Source organism: Theropithecus gelada, chromosome 16 (assembly GCF_003255815.1).
Source record: "Theropithecus gelada isolate Dixy chromosome 16, Tgel_1.0, whole genome shotgun sequence".
Taxonomy (NCBI): Eukaryota; Metazoa; Chordata; class Mammalia; order Primates; family Cercopithecidae; genus Theropithecus; species Theropithecus gelada.
In genome coordinates, this window is record NC_037684.1 from 11667800 (window position 1) to 11687908 (window position 20109).

Genomic DNA, 20109 nt, shown 5'->3' on the forward strand with positions numbered 1-20109 from the left:
TTTTTTTTTTTTTTTTTTTTTTTGGTAGAGATGAGGTTTCACTATGTTGCCCAAGCCAGCCTTGAACTCCTGAGCTAAGGTGATCCTTCTGCTTCAGCCTCCCAAAGTGTTGGGATTACAGGTGTGAGCCACTGCACCTGGCCAGGAGACACAAATTTTTAAAGAAAGTAGTACTCAGATGCACTGACTATCCTGTTGCCTCTTAATATACGGATGAGGAATGTCATTTCATACATTAGCCATCATGAGTAATACTAAATCCTGGCTCTGATCACTTATATTAGCATATATAATACATTGAAAATGCATTCATAGCAACAGATTTTGAGGACAGGATAAAAAAGTTTTAAAAAAATTTGTAAAATTATTAAATTTTAAAAAGTTAAAGAAAAAAAGAGAAGAAAATGCATTCAGTGATGTTGCAAAGACAGAAAATGGCTATTTCACAAATGACACTAGTAAGACCGGCAGTGAGTTGCCTAACATTTAACTAACCATTTTTCGGTGGACTGCAATGATGTAACCTGTAAAGGGGCTGTCAGGAAGAGATGACATGTGACCATTAACCATTCCATTTGTGAAGTTCTTCTCAGTTCCACATGGCACAACAGTGTTTGGCATTCCATTGGGGATGAATATTGGTCGGGGTAGGTCCCCATTGGTAGTTAAGGTGAACATTCCATTTGTAGATGGCGAAGAGGAGAAATCTACAAATTCAAAGATAAGTACAGCATCATAAGCTTGTGGTACTTTTATCTTTACTCTTTTCTCAAGTATCCTGAGGACCAGAGACAGTGTAGTCTCTTAACACAGGGCAGGGAGAAATCATAGTATAAATAATTCTAGATTTATTGGAAGATTTTAATTTACAATTTTACTTCCCTAACTCATACTTTTAACTAAATGAAAAGGAAAGAGTAACTGCTGGAAACTATTAAGCAGAATTTTTGCAGAAACCTGTATCAGCACCGTGTTGTAGCACACAAACAGTTCTACCACTTGTTTTCTTTTCCTTCTCTTTGCCTTTGAAGACACTGTCCAATACAGTAACCTCTACCCAGATGTTGCATTTAAAATTTAAATTAGGCTGGATGCCGCAGCTCACATTTGTAATCCTAGCACTTTGGGAGGCTGAGGCAGGCAGATCCCTTGAGCCCAGGAGCCAGTGACTAGCCTGGGCAACATGGTGAAAACCCATCTCTACAAAAGATACACCATAGCTGGGCATGGTGGCACACATCTGTAGTCTCAGCTACTTGGGAGGCTGAGGTGGGAGGATTGCTTCAGCCCACAAGGCAGAGGCTGCAGTGAGCCAAGACGATGCCATTGCACTACAGGCTGGGTGACAGAGTGAGACCCTTTCTCAAAATAAATAAATAAAATAAAATAAAAATTAAAAATGCGTTACTCTCAGTCACACTAGCCACATCTCAAGTACTTAACAGTTCATGTGACTGGTGGATACTGTATTGGATGGCAAAATCACAGAAGTTTCCACCACTGCAGAATTATATTGGACAGTGATGCTCTAAATTAAAACTAAAATTAGGCCGGGCGCGGTGGCTCAAGCCTGTAATCCCAGCACTTTGGGAGGCCGAGACAGGCGGATCACGAGGTCAGGAGATCGAGACCATCCTGGCTAACGCAGTGAAACCCCGTCTCTACTAAAAAATACAAAAAAACTAGCCGGGCGAGGTGGCGGGCGCCTGTAGTCCCAGCTACTCGGGAGGCTGAGGCGGAAAAATGGCGTAAACCCGGGAGGCGGAGCTTGCAGTGAGCTGAGATCCGGCCACTGCACTACAACCTGGGCGACAGAGTGAGACTCCATCTCAAAAAAAAAAAAAAAAACAAAAAAAAACTAAAATTAAATCATCCATCAACTCACCGTCAGGACTATCTACCTACTACACGTCAATGAGGGGAGCCTCATAAAGCCCTTTATACTTGGGGAATTAGCCTAATTGTAAGTAATATAAAGAATAGACAAAGCATATCAGTGGCTAAAAGGACTCAGTGAGTGACCACATTAAATTACATATAATATTGGATTTCTTTCTAGCTATATCTATTATTTATATTTTCTGGTAGTATGTTCCTCTCATACTAGCTGTTGCCATGTTAGTATTAGATCAAATAGATCTGAATTCCAAGGGTATATTAGCTAATAATAACTACCTATCTAACTGAAGTCACTTGGGTTCCCTAAATTTTAGGTTTCTCATCTAAAAAATATGGAATAATCAGTTAAGGTTTCCCTTGGGTTCCAAAATTATTCTGCTATAGTATCTTCAGCATGAAGAAATATAAAAAAGATGACAACTCTTAGACAAACATTTAAAGGTGCAATCATGAGAAGGAGTTCTAGTTCTATCTTACCTGTCTGTGTTGGACTAGAAGCTGAAATTGGAGATGCAGGGACAGGAATTTCAAATGCACACAAAAATCCACTCACTGAGAGTCGTACTTTTTGGTTGTCCTGAGGAAAGTTCTACAGAAGCAGGAGCAAGATGAGAAGGGGGAGATGTTTCAGATAAAATGGAAAAGTTCTCTCTCTAATGTATTTCAAAAGAATGTCTTAGGTGCTTTCATCCGTAAAACCAACAAGATGATTTCAACTACATAAAGGATGAATGCTTGATAAAAATAACTGAAAACTAAGCTCAACTGTCGAACTAGTATCTCTTTCCACAGGAAGAAGTGTGTTGTATATGACTGACTTCTTCAGTTTTGTCTTCGTTTCAGGGATCTAAATTCCAACTCTCAGAGACCCCATTTTTACATTTCATATTAAGAAAATGTCAATGAGGTGGGCGTGTGTTCAGAAATCCCAAAGATGAATATAAATAATACCAGTTGCAGGAGCTTAGAGTAGGCAATATATTTATTAGATTATTTATTTCCCCAGCTGGTATGTAGAAAGACATGATTGGCGTTAATTTGTCTTTACTCTTTTAATTTCTTAGTGTGTTAAAAGACCAAGTATATATATTCATAAATACTAAAAACACATATTCATAAATACATAAAATACTTTAACCTAGGAAGAATTCTAGTAACAGTGGTAATACCAGAAGAGCTGTCAAGTGTAATAGTAGCAGTCTTTGGTTTCCTCCAAACAGCAGCAGTCTTTGGAGGAAACCCATACTATAGTGACACAGCTAGATCACTCCATATAGGCAGCCTTACATATTTCCCTTCTTCAAAAATACCACCACCAGTATTATTCCTTTATTCTGGTAGAAAACTCTTTTAAGTTTCTGGGTTGGAAAACTTGGCATTTTGTTGTTGTTGTTCAGTTTTTGTCATGTTTTAGTATCTCTCTTGGTCACATAACATAACAAGTGATCACAATAATTGAGAAAACTGTCATCTTTGAAGGATAGAATCAAAAGTTTCTTAGAGTAGTTAACATTACCTTTATGTTGGAACCATGTACTTCTGCTAGAAGGATTTGCTCTGAATTAAGTCCACAGAGATCGCTCAGCTGTTTTTTTAAACCTGTGTACTTTTCATCCATATTCAGCCTTAGTCCATACCGCACAGGGGTAGTACCATCTAACTTAATCACTAGTAAAGAGAAAAGATCTTTTATCAGTAAAATGCAGGTTTCATCGAAAGTCTTACATACTGTGTATAGATATATATGACCTGTAAATATAAGCAAATATTTCAGCCTAGAATTTTTATTTCATGTGTAAACATGAAAACAGATGGTACTTCGGGATAATATTGAGTGAAATCAGTATTTTTCTCGTGTTCATCTGACATAAAAGCTTGAGTGGCTTTGCGGGTTTTAAAGAGAGTTGCTGGCATATTTGAAACCAAAAAAACATGCCACAATCTAAATCTTTCAAACCTCAAGTCATGCCTAAAATTAGGTTGCTCGATTATAATATGCTGCCTACCAGTCTTTATTTGTAAACAAACAACTATGCTTACAAATTCAGGCTATTTAAATAAAGCAAATTTAATGGAGTCAAGTAATTTTTCAGAACTTTGCGACCTACCTGTTATTTCTAAGTGCATATAACTGTCCATTGGTAGTGGCAAAGACAAAAAATTGAAAGGGTCAAATCGGACACTTATATGCCCACATGTCTTGCATTTGACTTGAGATCTCAGCTGCCCATGGAACAAATCCACAACAATTGATCTATTTCTTCTTAGATGGTTGTCCCAGGCCTAGCAATAAAAAAGATGAGAATTTTCTCTCAAAAATCCAAAAGAGAGGCATTTCTATATAAATTCAAAGAAACTGGTTAAATATATTGGATTTAAATGTAAAGAATATAATCCTTACTCTTCATTTACCACAAAATATTAAATTGAGATGGAATATCCTATTTTTCATTTGTTCTTATCACGGTAACAATGGTAAATATTAAAGTTATTTATCCATTAACAAGTATAAAGCATGCCTATAGGTCACTGTATGCATTACTTTAGCAATTATGGGGACTCTTTGAATTCCACTGGATACTTATTCCTACATCCAGTACTATAAAGTTTACAATGTGAAATAGCAACAGTTTTCTATTTTCATTAAAGGTGTTTTTGTTTTGGCAACACTGCATAAGCATTAAGCATACAGATAGAAATTCCTTCATTTTCGCAGTAAAATTCTGATCTCAGAATAGTTTAGTTTGCATTTAAATTGTGCTACATGTATTTGTGGCCAGAACATTTTGTCTATTGCTTACATTAGAAACTCAAAACTGACAAACCTCTGCAGCTACTTCCCAGTCTGGTCGGCCATCACTGTCCTTCAGTTCCACATATGGCTTTTCATGGACTCGGTTGAGATCTTCATGAAGACCATCCAAGAGAAAAGCCAGAAGTTCTTGGGAGTCTTGTTGCTGAAACCCATTAAACCTGGGAGCATATTTTGCTATGGTCCACTATAAATATAAGAGGAGTCACGGTCATTATTTCCTACCCATAAAATTTGGAATGAGTATGTCCTATAATCCAATCAGAGCCATTGTAAGAAAATAAATAGTATAGTACTTAGTCTGCCTCCATTTCAACAAATATATTTTGGATAATCATGAAATCTTTTGAATCTTAATGTCAAATGACAAAAAAAAAAAAAGAAGTATTTTAGCCAATACTGTGTCCTTAGTTCAGTATCAACTGTTCTTCAGGCACATAGATGTTATTTAAGACAGAAATATTAAAACAGCATTTGCTCGCATTGAAAGATAATCCTGTTCTATAATGTTTTACACATTTTTATAAGCATATAAAATATGTATATTTTGGCCGGGCACGGTGGCTCAAGCCTGTAATCCCAGCACTTTGGGAGGACGAGACGGGTGGATCACGAGGTCAGGAGATCGAGACTATCCTGGCTAACAGAGTGAAACCCCATCTCTACTAAAAAATACAAAAAACTAGCAGGGCAAGGTGGTGGGTGCCTGTAGTCCCAGCTACTCGGGAGGCTGAGGCAGGAGAATGGCATAAACCCGGGAGGCGGAGCTTGCAGTGAGCTGAGATCCGGCCACTGCACTCCAGCCTGGGCAAAAGAGCAAGACTCTGTCTCAAAAAAAAAAAAATGTATACTTTATAGGTACATAATATATACACAATGCATGCATAATGTGTATATAATAATACATAATATATGTATAAAATAATATGTGTATATAGTATTTTATATAATGTAATGTTGTCTTCAACAATCACATTTTCTGGTCTTGTTGCATTCTAACTTTTATTAACTGCATTATATTATAGAACTACTTAGAGGATTAAATGAGTTAATGCATATACATTAATTAGAATAGTGCCTGGCAAGAGGTAAGTAGTTACATGTGTAGCTATTATAGTTATTAATTTGTAATATAAAAAGCTTTTGCTTTGTATTTAAATAAAAATAATGAATGATCCTAACTTCACTAAAATCTACTACATCTGATATTAATATAAAACTTATATTCATTAGTTTCATTCATTCATCCTGCCACGTTTTTTGTTTCTTTTTGGAGACAGAGTCTTACTCTGTTGCCCAGACTGGAGTGCAGTGGTGCAATCTTGGCTCATTGCAAACTCCTCCTCCCAGGTTCAAACATTTCTTGTGCCTCAGCCTCCCAAGTAGCTGGGATTACAGGCATGCGCCACCATGCCCGGCTAATTTTTTTTAGTAGAGACAGGGTTTTGCCATGTTGCCCAGGCTGGTCTTGAACTCCTGACCTCAAGTGATCCACCTGCCTTGGCCTCCCAAAATGCTGAGACTACAGGCGTGAGCCCCTGCGCCCAGCCTACTTCTTTATATTCTAAAGACAGAATTATCTTAGTTATGTTGAAAATGTATTGGATTGGATGTAATTAATAAGACTCTGAGGTCCACCTTGCAGTTAGAATATCACTAATAGTGAAGTATTACCAAAAAAGGTTTACTCTTCATATAAGATGTTTGACAAATTAGTAAAATGAATGATATCCCAAATTTACAGTGCACCTTTGGTCTTTTTCCTACCCACTACATATACAGTAGTATTTTGCATATATTTAAACAAGCAAAAGAATTTGGCATCTTGTTTATACCAAGTGAAGGATCCAAAAACATTTATTAAGCTAAAAGGCTAAACACAAAAAACAAGTAGAGAAAAATGATTAAACAACTATTTAGGAATTACATACTTTTATATTATTTTAACCTGCTTACCCGAAGCTTTAATGGGGCAACATTCTTCTGAGTTCCACTCCAAAGTTCCTGTACTAAATCACCATAGCATTTAGCCATATGCCCCTTCATACCAATGGGATTTGTCCTAGAAGTTTGAGAGGAAAATTTGTTGCCAAAGATTCTCATAAATCACAATCATGTGGGCACAAAAATGCCTAGCATCTCACATCAAAATATCTTTTCTTTTTGAAACAAGAGATGTATTCCTTGGCCTATTTCATATTAAATAGGGCAAATAAGATAAAGTCTTTCTCCCGCAGGGTAAAAAAAGAGGAAATTTAGGTGATATTGGGTTTATATCAAAGTCATAAGTTAAGAGGCCAGTGACTCAAGAAAGATTACCTGTTGAGTTCATAAAGATGTCTCCCTGAGATAAAATACTGTGTCAGTGGCTGTGTGTTACTAACACACTGGATGCTTGAGTTCATGAAGCATGTGTTTCCCAGGTTGCTTAGACCTGTGGCTCCCTTTTCTGTGGGAACTGGAACAAACAATATGAGAACCAAAGCTTAGCTGTAGTAATATGCCATAGCACAAACAGTTAATTACATTCAATGAAAAGATTTTTTATAACTCTCATAATCAGCTAAATGGTGCTAATAATTCTCTAGCAGGTCTTTGAAATGCTAGAGAAGGCTTTTCATGGAGTGTCTGGTAACAGTGATGATCCATGCTCATTTGTACCCTAGAAGCAGCAATTATTCTTTTTAATTGCTATGATTTTTCAAAAGAATTCAAACAATTCTTCTTCTATCTAGTATGTCTTTTAAAACATGTAAATTATTTAATTGCAGAGTTAGAAATCTGGAAAATAATTTGATGGTGGGTTTGCCAACATCAAATGCTGCTTCAGGAAAAAAGAAAAAGAAGCAGGGGCCTAATTACTTTTGAACTAGAAAACCAAAAGTTATTAGCACTTTAATAGTTGAGAGAAGAAAAAAAAAAAGAATACATTTAAAATAATCTCTTTAAAAAATAATACTGGAGACTTACCCTTGTGTCTATCTATTTTACTACTATTTGCTATAAAAGACATCTCCTCAGGCCAACTCATATCTTTGTTGCGAACTGGAAGGACAGATAGGAATGTGTTAATTTCTTATCTATCTAATTTACACCCACTCGATTGCTTCTGTTTTTTTTTTTTTTTTTTTTAAAGACATCTTATTCCTAAATCAGAAGTTTTAAAATCTAGTTAATTTTAGTACATGCGTTGCTTAACAATGGAGTTACATTCTGAGAAATGCATCACTAGGTGATTATGTCTTTCTGTGAACAACACGGAGTGTACTTACACAAACCTAAGCTATGTACGGTATAGGCTGTTTCTCCTTGGTTACAAACTTGTACAGCATGTTACTGCATTGAACACTGTAGGCAACTGTAACATAATGGTAAGTATTCGTGTATCTAACATGTTAGAACATACAAAAGGTACAAGTAAAAATATCGTATTATAATCTTATGGGACCACCGCTGTACACAGGTCTTTTGTTGACTGAAACATCTTTATGCAGCACATGCCTGTAATTGGCTCTAAAACCATTCCTATTCTTCATATTGAGGACTTTAAAGTCACTTGGTTTGAATAATCCTTTCCCTCAATTACCAACTTGAAGTAAAATTATACTCAACCATCTAGAGAAGTAATTAAAGTTCAGAAACAATAGAATTTCTTATACTTAAAACATTAGGAATATTATAATTCTTTCTTAAATTGTAACAGATGTCAGGGTAATTTTTTCCCGTTTTTTTTTTTTTTTTTTTTTTTTTTTTGAGACAGTCTGGTTTTGTCCCCTAGATTGGAGTGCAGTGACATGATCTTGAATCACTGCAACCTCTGCCTCCTGGACTTGACTGATTCTCAGTGCCTCAGCTTCCTGAGTAGCTGGGACTACAGGCGCGTGCCACCACACCCAGCTAATTTTTGTATTTTTAGTAGAGACAGGTTTCACCATGTTGGCCAGGCTGGTCTCGAACTCCTGGCCTCAAGTGATCCACCTGCCTCAGCCTCCCAAAGTGCTGGGATTAAAGGCATGAGCCACTGCGCCCAGCCTATTCATTTTAATACAAAGGCAACTAACAATGTTGCCACAAAACTGGATGGGAAAAGATACACTTAAAAAGTTTTTAATAACATGTGCATGCCAGTGTGTAAATCTATGAATATACAAGTAGCTCTGTCAGTGAGTAGCCAGTGTTGATGACTAATGAAAGCCTGTGCTACTAACTATGCAAGAAAGTTGTTCTCTTTACTCAAACTCAAAGCAGCAACTTGAAAATTTTAAGGAACTATAAATTTGTAAACTGAATTCACTGTTTTTTTTTTTTTTTTTTTTTTTTTTGAGACGGAGTCTCGCTCTGTCCCTCAAGCTGGAGTGCAATGGGGCCATGACGGCTCACTTCAAGCTCCGCCTCCCGAGTTCACGCCATTCTCTTGCCTCAGTCTCCCGAGTAGCTGGGATTACAGGCGCCCGCCACCACACCCAACTAATTTTTTGTATTTTTAGTAGAGATGGGGTTTCACCGTGTTAGCCAGGATGGTCTCGATCTCCTGACCTCGTGATCTGCCTATCTCGGCCTCCCAAAGTGCTGGGATTACAGGCGTGAGCCACCGCGCCCGGCCTCTGAATTCACTTTTTTAAATCTACCATTCCCATCCTTTGTCAGTCAATGACTAAAAACAGGATATTTTTCCTTTAAAGCAATCTAAATCGTATGGTAGGATTACATAAGAGTTTAAAGGGTTTTCTTTTTCTTTTTTTTCCAAAGGGTTTCTTTACCATAAAAACATAATGATCAAATAATAGTTGTCTTGGGGAAAATTATAAAATGGGTTATTAGTAACTCTTTAAATTCTTCCCCTTGAAAATTTAATATAGATGCATGCTTCCATCTTGTACCTTCAATTACCAGGTGTTGTTCATCCTGGATTTTCAAATATTCCAATCTATGATCCTCATCATCCAGAAGAGTAAGGTAGTTCTGTGTAAGGAGGAGGAAATGTTTTTGTTATTTGGTTAGTAAACTAGAAACAAATACAGAGATAAAAATGAGTAACAATTAAAAAAAATTATTTGTAGTTACATAACTTATATCACAAATATCTGGCCTACTATAGTTGTTCATAAATATTTATAATTTAAGTGGCAATATGAGAGAAAGACAATGTATACTTCATAAGCATTATCTTTCTCTTTTTAAAAATTTCAATAGGTTTTTCGGGAACAGGTGGTAGCTGGTTACATGAATAAGTTTTTTTTTGTTTGTTTGTTCTTGTTTTTGTTTTTTTTGAGATAGAGTCTGGCTCTGTTGCCCAGGCTGGAGTGTAGTGGTGCTATCTAGGCTCACTGCAACCTCTACCTCTGGGTTCAAACAATTCTCCTGACTCAGCCTTCTGAGTAGCTGAGACTACAGGTGCACGCCATCAAGTCCAGCTAATTTTTGTATTTTTAGTAGAGACAGGGTTTCACCACCTTGTTGGCCAGGCTGGTCTCAAACTCCTGACCTCTGTTGATCCACCCATCTTGGCCTCCCAAAGTGCTGGCATTACAGGCGTGAGCCACACCATTAGTTTATAATATAACATACAATATTTGTAACATGTAAAACATGTAATCTTTATATGTAGCAATAATCTTTGTAAGATGGTAATGTCCATGGTGATCAATTGCTATTATGGATCTTAGAGACACATATTACAAGTACACAGATAGTATCTTAAAAGATGAACTTTTCACTGATATCCTAGACATGGCTTTTAGCATAATTACTATAGGCAAAATCCCCATACTCATGAAACATGATTTAACATTTGATCATCCTTGTGCTCTTTGGCAACATATGTACTAAAATTGGAACAATACAAATAAGATTAGCAAATTTCTTTTACTATTTAAAATTTAAAAAATACCAACAATCAGGCTCTCCATGACTCTGAGGTGCCTCTTACCTCACTGTTGTATAGCCACAGGCGCATATCTTCCTCTTTAATGCGCAGCCTTTGAGACAGATATTCGTGAATTTCCTTGATGGTCTGCATTCGACTAAAACAGCCTGTATAGGCTAATACCCGCTTTAAAGGTGCATTCGGAGAAGGTACATTTCCTGTGGTTACAGTAATCACAGTAAGAAAGAAGGCAGATGTGAAAAAGAAGCACCCCTCTCACCAATGGGGACCATACTATTTTAGGAAATAATGATGAGAAATGAGAACTACAGGTGTAATAATTTTATAAATGAAGAGTACCAAAAAGCTTTAAAAAGCAGACAGAAGACCCAAGTTCTTTTTGTTTGTTTGTTTTTAATAGATGGAGTTTTGTTATGCTGCCCAGGGTAGAGTGCGGTGCTGTGATTTTGGCTCACTGCAGCCTCCACCTCCAGGGCTCAAGCAATCCTCCCACCTCAGCCTCCTGAGTAGCTGGTACTACAGGCATATGCCACCACATCTGGCTAATTTTTGTATATTTTTGGGTAGAGACAGGGTCTTGGCCATGTTGCCCTGGCTGGTCTCTAACTCCTGGGCTCAAGTGATCCACCTGCCTTGGCTTCCCAAAGTGCTGGGATTACAGACGTGAGCCACCAAGCCCAGCCTTCCAGGTGTTTTAAAGTCCAAAGTCTCAACTTTGAAAAGATGAGCAAAGGCCCAAGGCCCAAGGTCTAAATAACTGGCAATATTTGGATACCAAGAAGAGTACGAACATGCCAGAAAACAATTGGCATTGATATCTGGCTGCACTCAGCTGAGTCACAGTCAATAGCAAAATGAAATAAAACTCAGTGGAAAAAAAAATTAAGACAGAGTTAAGAAAAAGAAAAACCTCAGTGGAAGAGAGAAAATGGGATGGGATTTGAATCTCACAGATAGATAATTGGATTCACCTGGTCCACTTTCCTAAACTTTCTTTGAATCACTAATCCCATCACTCTCAGTCATTAAGTAGCTCAATTATCTGGCACAGTGGTACACCTGCACCAGAAAACATAGGTATATCTATTACATATCAATTTAAAAAAAAAAGAATTCAACTTAAAATTCTAAATAGGTATAGACTCTACATAGCCAAACAGAGTTTATTATTATTATCATTATTTGAGATAAGGTCTCATTCTGTTGCTCAGGCTGTAGTGCAGTGCAGCAATCATGGCTCTGTGCAGCCTCAACCTCCCTCATTCAAGTGATCCTCGCACCTTAGCTTCCTAAGTAGAGACAGGGTCTATGTTGCCCAGGCTGGTCTTGAACTCCAGGGCTCAGGGAATCATCCCACCTTGGCCTCCCAAAGTGCTGGGATTACAAACTGATATTACAAGTGTGTGAGCTACCACACTTGGCCAAAACAGAGTTTCAAAATGCAGCCAAGAAGTTTTCCATGGCCAAATAAGTAAATGCCCTATAAGGAAAAAAAAATCATATTAGCCTGTCCACCCAGTAAGATGATGACAGACATGACCTTGAATTCCTGAAGGGCTAAAGGTAGAAATAAGAAGAGTGGTAATACAGGGGAAAAGAATAAAGAGTGAAGAAAGAATATATCAGGTCTCACTACATACTTCAAAAGAGGAGAGGTATGAAATGACAAGAGATTACGGAAATCAAAGAGAGGCGGCAAAAAAAAAAAAAAAGCTCATCAAACCCTGGTTAACTATTTAGCCAAAAATCTAGACAAAAGCTGTGGCTTAAAACAGTCATCTCTGCCGAGGCTGTATTTTATCAAGCAACCCAACTTAAAAATATAAACTTATCAATATAATGTACATTCCAAATAACACCCATTCAACCATGAGTTAGATTTTTTTTCTTCCTGAAACATGTTTTTAGTCAGTCTTCCTCACTAAATAAAGCTGAGAAAAATGTGGGCATCATCTACATTTTTAGAACCTCAGAAAAGGAATTCCCTCACCTAAGGTAGGCTAAAAAGTGATCTAAAAACGCCTTCTATGGCCTTGTCTGTAGAAAAGGCTACATTTAAGTCATTGTAACTGTAACAAGGTTTGAATACTTGTCACTTCAAAAGGAATAAAAGAGCCTAGTAAACAACTGTAACAAATTGAGTATTTGAGAAAGATGAACATTATGTTACGGCAGAACAAAATCCGTGATCAGTTTTTAAACACATAGCAAGCAAATCTTTTACAATTAACAAGCAAAGGATAATCTCTAAAAGAAAACAAAAGAGCAAATTTCTCCAATTATACATTTTAGGATTAGTTATAAGAGTACAGCAAGAAAGCATATTTTTATAAAATTTAAAATGATTAATGATTGATTTCACAACTAATTAGCACGGAATAAAATTTCAAACTAAAAACAAATTTGGAGCATCTGAAATACGCAGTTCTAGGATTCAAGAGCGTATAGTTTATAGTGTTCAAGTCAATCTCTATTGTCCTAAGCCACAATACAAAAATTTGAGTTTTAGAAAGTTTTTATAGCATAGCTCATTAAGCAGGAAGCCACTTATTATACATAATGTTGTGCTTTTGAATAGCACCAACAAATCTAGCAGAATTTATAGAAGCAGCAAAAATCTAGGATCAGCACAAGAGTTACAAAGAATACCTACTAAAAGCACAGCAACACATCTTGCCTCTCATGTTATCTTTCTTTTATTTTTTTGTTTGAGACAGTCTCACTCTGTTGCCCAGGCTGGAGTGCTGTGGTGCGATCTCGGCTCACTGCAACCTCTGCCTCCTGGGTTCAAGAAGTTCTCATGCCTCACCCTCACGAGTAGCTGGGATTACAGGCACCTGCCCACCACACCCGGCTAATTTTTGTATTTTTGGTAAAGATGGGGTTTCGCCATGTTGACCAAGTTGGTCTCAAACTCCTGACCTCTGGTGATTCACCAGCCTCGGCCTCCCAAAGTGCTGGGATTACAGGCATGAGCCACTGCACCTGGCCTCATGTTATCTTTCAAAGAGAACTGAAAAAGTTGTAATGGGTGCCATGGAAGCAAGGCTAATATTTCTAACGGAAAATTAAATCAAGAATGTTTCATAAAGGTTCTATCTCACTGTTCCTTTTTTAAAATATGGTTTCCTTCTTTTTGTCTTTATTTTTTTTTAGAGACAAGTTCTTGCTCTGTTGCCCAGGCTGGAGTATGGTGGCATAATCATAGCTCACCACAGCCTTGAACTCTTGGGCTTAAGAGATCTTCCCACCTTAGCCTCTTGAGTAGCTGAGACTACAGGGCACACCATTATGCTCAGCTAATTAAAAAAATTTTTTGTAGAGACAGGATCTTACTGTGTTGCCCAGGCTGGTCTCAAACTCCTGGCTTCAAATGATCCTCCTCCCCAGCCTCCCAATCTGTTGGGATTACAGACATCGGCCACCATGCCCGGCCTCACTGTTCTTTGATTTTGCTGTTTTCCCCAAAGACAAAGTTTGGTAGGCAGAGGCCAATGCTTTGCTATAATTATTACCAAACATTTTTGAAAGAATTCTTACCAAACAGGCTGAGGCGGGCGGATCATGAGTTCAGGAGATTGAGACCATCCTGGCTAACACAGCGAAACCCCATCTCTACTAAAAATACAAAAAATTAGCCGGGCGTGGTGGCGGGTGCCTGTAGTCCCAGCTACTCAAGAGGCTGAGGCAAGAGAATGGCGGAGCTTGCAGTGAGCTGAAATCGTGCCACTGCCCTCCAGCCTAGGCGAAAGAGCAAGACTCCGTCTCAAAAAAAAAAAAAGAATCTTTATATATTATATTAATATAACCTTTAATGAAGATACAAAACTAACCCTGTTCAATTTCAAAGGAGACAGAGTACTTATTTTGGTTGGGGTTTAGAGGTAGTTCTTGCATACTAAGTTATTTTAATTATAATAACATGCTGGTATTGTTAACATAGTCTGATAATTTGTGTAAATGGTTGCTCCTTATAATTATTATTTGAGACAGAGTCTCACTCCGTCACCCAGGCTATAGTGCAGTGGTGTGATCTTGGCTCACTGTAACCTCCACCTCCTGGGTTCAAGCGATTCTCTTGCCCCAGCCTCCCAAGTAGCTGAAATTACAGCACCACCACACCCAGCTAATTTTTGTATTTTTAGTAGAGACAGGGTTCATGTTGGCCAGGCTGGTCTTGAACTCCTGACCTCAAGTAATCTGCCCACCTCGGCCTCCCAAAGTGTGGGATTACAGGCATGAGCCACTGAGCCCAGCTTATTATTTCTTTACTGCTGAAGAATAATTTCAAATATTTGCAAAGCAAAAGCACAGAGCAAAGTCTTGCCCATCAATAAAGTTTAACCTTATAGAGAAATGAAAGGGCAACTTTTTGCATGTTATACATTAAAAAGGGAACTAATTTATATGTCATTTTGATAGGCTTCATGTTTTTTCAAAGCAAATATATCACTTTAATTTTCAAAAATATCCCTTTTGCTCTGTACTGTCTGTCTCTTATATAAAGCCTCTTTAGATCAAGCATGAGAAATGTATCATGTTTTGCCAAAAAACCAAACAACAACAAAAACCTTAAAAAACAAAAATGATAGTATAAAAGGCATTACATTTTACAAATTTGAGTGGAGTTGAAAAGACCAGTCAATGACTGGTAGACTACTACTTAGTCTAGTAACAATTTACAATGGCTTATCTCAAAGAAATAAAGCACGTAAAATATATTTCTATTTATTTTCTTTGTAAGTAGAAAAGGAAACATCCTATCTCAGTTTGCTGTTGGGATTTTTGCTTCGACCCCTCATCTAGTCTTGCGCATGACCGTAGATCTAAGACCCGTAAAAATTAATTACTGAAATCTGTAGGAAAGCTGATGGGAATGTGTATCAATACAGTGGCACCAGACTTCGAGCAACATAGTTTTCTTCTTTTTTTTTTTTTTCAGGAAATGCATGGTATTCTTGCTGCATTCTTAAGTTACCTCTCGGGAAATGCTGAGGAAACATTCTCAGGCTCATCATACCCATATTCACCCAGATGTTAGACTGCTGTGTCCGAGTGGCAGGCTGCTGTCTCAGGAAGAGAAGATAGCGGGGAAATAACTCCAGCTCTGGGATGTCTGTCTGGCTGTTCTTGATCACCTATTGTTTTAAAAGATAAAAAGAGACTACTAAAAAAAGAAACAAAACTTGCCATTTTAATCTAACTTATGAGATTTATTTCTAAACCAAATGTCCAACAAGTTCACTAGCTACATTTCAGTAATTACCGAAACTCACACATTTAAGTTATATGAACCTGAATACTGTTAAATTCCTGCTCTGAAACCCATTTCCTAAGATTATAACTCCTTGTAGATATCTTCTCCCCTTTTATTTAAAAGCAAGTAACAACACTGAGGAAAAAAAACTCCTTTAAGTATTATCTATAATTCTACTACCCTCACACCATAAGCCTTTTCATTTTAACATGTTTCATATATATAAATGACTGACATTTTAAGGACAAATTAATAAAAATTGAGTTAAAAGTCAAAAACTATGGAAGTATTCATTAGCTATATAGTCATGCTGCCATCTAAAGTTTAGCAATTTACACTATTGCCAGTAATGTATGAGTATACTACTCTCATAAAACCTTATCACTGGACATCATTTAGAAACATCCACATTTTGTTAATATGAAGAGTATTATAAATTGCTTAAAATTTTATTTTTTGTATTAGTAGTGAGGACACAACTGTTCCCACATAAAAATTTACTATGTTCTACTTGTGTAACCAGTCTGTTCATATATGTTTTGTCTATGACTTAAACAAAACATTCGGATGTAAAAAACTCAGATTTCACATGATTGGAACAGGGTTTTTAAGTAGTTTTAACCTGCTTACAAGCCCACAGACACAGGAAAACATTTAATTATCAAAATATTGCTGTAAGAGTAGTACATTATCAATTTCATATTCTAAAAGGATAGCAGGGTTAACACTGAAACTCTTTAAAACAGAAACTCTTACGGAGTCTTTTAAGTCTCAGGTGACCAGGTTTTATTTTCCTTTACTCTCGTAACCAGTATCTTCTGCAACAGAACTTTTTTTTTTAGTATCAAGAGGAAGCAATAAAGAATCAAATAAAAACAACACTACAGGCCAGGTGCAGTGGTTCATGCCTGTAATACCAGTACTTTGGGAGGCCAAGGCAGAAGGACTGCTTGAGACCAGGAGTTCCAGACCAGCCTGGGCAATACAACAAGATTCTGTCTCTTAAAAAATTTAAAAATTAGCTGTTATGGTGGTGTGTGCCTGTAGTCTTAGCTACAGGTGAGGTGGGATGATTGTTCCAACCCTGCAGCTTCAGGTTATTTTTCATAAACATAATTATTAGGAACTCAAAATCAACATCAAAATTACATTAGTCTGTTTTATAACAGATTTTTACTCTTTTAGAAGTTAAGGCCGGGCGCGGTGGCTCAAGCCTGTAATCCCAGCACTTTGGGAGGCCGAGATGGGCGGATCACGAGGTCAGGAGATCGAGACCATCCTGGCTAACACGGTGAAACCCCGTCTCTACTAAAAATACAAAAAATTAGCCGGGCGTGGCGGCGGGCGCCTGTAGTCCCAGCTACTCGGGAGGCTGAGGCAGGAGAATGGCGTGAACCCGGGAGGCGGAGCTTGCAGTGAGCTGAGATCCGGCCACTGCACTCCAGCCTGGGTGACAGAGCGAGACTCTGTCTCAAAAAAAAAAAAAAAAAAAAAGAAGTTAAGGTACCATATCTCATCTATACAAAACCTTCCTGGCATAAGGAAGTTTTAACTTGGACATTATAAAGGGAAGAGTGTTTCTTTTTTTTTTTTTTTTGAGATGGAGTCCCAGTCTGTCACCCAGGCAGGAGTGCAATGGTGCAGTCTTGGCTCACTATAACCTCTGCCTCCTGGGTTTAAACGATTCTCCTGCCTCAGCCTAACGAGTAGCTGGGAGTGCAGGCACGTGCCACCACACCAGCTAATTTTTGTATTTTTATTAGAGACGGGGTTTCACTATGTTGGCCAGGCTAGTCTCGACCCCCTGACCTCGTGATCCGCCCACCTTGGCCTCCCAAAGTGCTGGGATTACAGGCAGAAGAGTGTTTCTTAATACATCAAAAAATCCCCACCAAAACGTCTTGTTATATTTTACTGCATCAACAATGTAAAAAGTGAGTGTACAGAGTACCAAGTGCTGTTTACTGTGTAAGCACAACAAATGGTGCTATATACTAATATTTTAATATAATATTCTGTTATCCTATGTTGTGATCTTTTATATGCCCCTCTTTCAAAAACATAAACCACAAAAATCCACCAAAAGCTACAAGAAGAATCCAGTCCCTAACTAGATACCTGTGTGACTGTTGGGAATAGTAGTTTCAGAAATAACCGCTGTACCACACCCTACATTCACTGAACTTTTTGGCACTGGCTCTTGGCCTGTCTTTCCCTCCAGCCTAAGTTCCGCATATCTTAGGTGATGTCTACTTTTATGTGGATAACACATTCAACAGCCTCCTATTTCCTTGCCTTTATTTATGAATGAATGAATGAATGAATGTGAAGGAACCTAACATTGTTCAGTTAATCCAAACAGGTTCAGAACACTCTTCTACCACAAGGTAAGAGCTAGTTTGTGGTGAAAGTCATGTAGAAAAAATAACAGAAGACCCCCATCTATGACTGCTCCTTATACAAGGCACTATTAGCTATACTTACTGGTCTAGGTAGGGCCAGGTTTGCTCCATACCAATGATAAAGTGCTCTCCACACAGGTTCTGGGACCATTTCATAATCTCTTCCATGAATCAGCTGTGGAGTTCGTTTTAATCGTCCTCCTTCTAGTGTTAATGATGTAGCCTGAGAAAGAATAGAATGACAATGTTGACTTTCAATATTACAAAGGTTTTTGGGTCTCAGCAATACCTAGATATAGGAAAACAAACTCATATATCACCACCGAGTTTCATGTTGCTGGACAAACTTAATTTTTTTTTTTTTTTTTTTTGGAGATGGAGTCTTGTTCTGTCGCCCAGGCTGGAGTGCAGTGGCACGATCTTGGCTCGCTGCAGCCTCCGCCTCCGGGGTTCCATCGATTATCTTGCCTCAGCCTCCTGAGTAGCTGGGATTACAGGCACACGTCACCATACCCAGCTAATTTTTGCATTTTTAGTAGAGACAGGGTATCACCATGTTGGCCAGGCTGGTCTCGAACTCTTAACCTCAGGTGATCTGCCCACCTCGGCCTCCCAAAGTGCTAGGATTACAGGCATGAGCCACTACACCCAGTCAAAAAACTGAATTTTTAATGAGAGATTTTTATTTTTGACTTTCAAAATAAACTATGGAAGAAATGAAACTCAAAGCATATCACTTGGAAAAATCACCAAAGTACTTGAAATAACTTCACAGATTTCTTTCAAACAATAAAAAATACTAGTTTGGAAAAAAAAGAAAAACTCATAGTGTATGTGAAACAACATTTTCAGAATAGCTGTCCTAAGTAAGAATAACAATATTACCAAGGGTCACTAAACTACTTCTATATAAGTTCCAAATCATAAATATTCTCACAGAAATGTACTATACAAAGAGATTTCCATCTATAATAGAGTAATTAAATGAACCTCCAATGTTTTGCTATGTGCTAAAACCTCTGAAATGAAATTTATTAATAGCTTGCAAGAGAATAATTTTAAGTTTAGATGTAAAATTACTTACCTTTACTGGTTCTTGAGTTACTAACGGCTGATTATCAATAGCCCCTGGTTTCTGAGGGTTAAGGTGCAACAAAATATTCCCATTGGCTCCCAGCAAACACTGGTTGTTATTGTCAGAAGTGTTATGTTGTCGAGCAAAGCAAACATCTGCCCCTGGTGTGGCAGAATACAGAAAGCCTATGAAAAAAAAGAGGATGGAATCTCTTATTTTTAGTTATTATACATAAACAGGCTTGAGGACATGAACTCAATGCCCATGTATTGTATTACTCTGTTGACATGTCCGTACAGATTCAGATTCTGGTAGTTCTGTAGAAGACAGGAAATGTTATCCTTCTCTGGACAATACATAGCATGGTACTAAAAATAAGAGCTTTTAAAATTATTAGAATATCTAATAATTCATAACGAGAATTATATGTCCTCCGATTGGAAGGGAAGAGCTGGCTAAGTAGCTGGGCTTTCATATAGCATCCTTTAATTATTTTCCTAAAACTAGAAAAATATTCCAAATGTTCTCGGTAGATAATGGTGATATGAAGTCACTAAATTAAAAAGAACTAAAACAAGAATTCCAACAAAAGAATACTGGGAGCTAGATCCTATTTTATCTATGAACTCAATGTTCACGAATTCTTTTGAAAGAAACACATTACCTTTACAATAGGAAAATATGCACAGAAAATGATTAACCATGGTTTAGAGCTGTGAACCTCAGTGTGAATAGATCCTATTTTATCTATGAACTCAATGTTCACGAGTTCTTTTG

General features: G+C 37.5%; 1 protein-coding gene across 1 annotated transcript in view; it reads right to left on the reverse strand.

Moving 5' to 3' along the window:
- The window catches only part of USP32 (ubiquitin specific peptidase 32), a 222552-nt gene that overhangs the window by 27455 nt on the left and 174988 nt on the right, over window positions 1–20109 (reverse strand). Inside the window, exons 14-26 of the mRNA XM_025361455.1 lie at window positions 19342–19517; window positions 18340–18480; window positions 15619–15736; window positions 10641–10795; window positions 9592–9673; window positions 7682–7756; window positions 7031–7169; window positions 6668–6773; window positions 4725–4898; window positions 4008–4182; window positions 3416–3567; window positions 2377–2488; window positions 496–707 (exon numbers count right to left, since the gene is read on the reverse strand). Coding sequence (XP_025217240.1) covers window positions 496–707; window positions 2377–2488; window positions 3416–3567; window positions 4008–4182; window positions 4725–4898; window positions 6668–6773; window positions 7031–7169; window positions 7682–7756; window positions 9592–9673; window positions 10641–10795; window positions 15619–15736; window positions 18340–18480; window positions 19342–19517 — 1817 coding nt within the window. The remainder of the gene's footprint in view (window positions 1–495; window positions 708–2376; window positions 2489–3415; window positions 3568–4007; window positions 4183–4724; window positions 4899–6667; window positions 6774–7030; window positions 7170–7681; window positions 7757–9591; window positions 9674–10640; window positions 10796–15618; window positions 15737–18339; window positions 18481–19341; window positions 19518–20109) is intronic.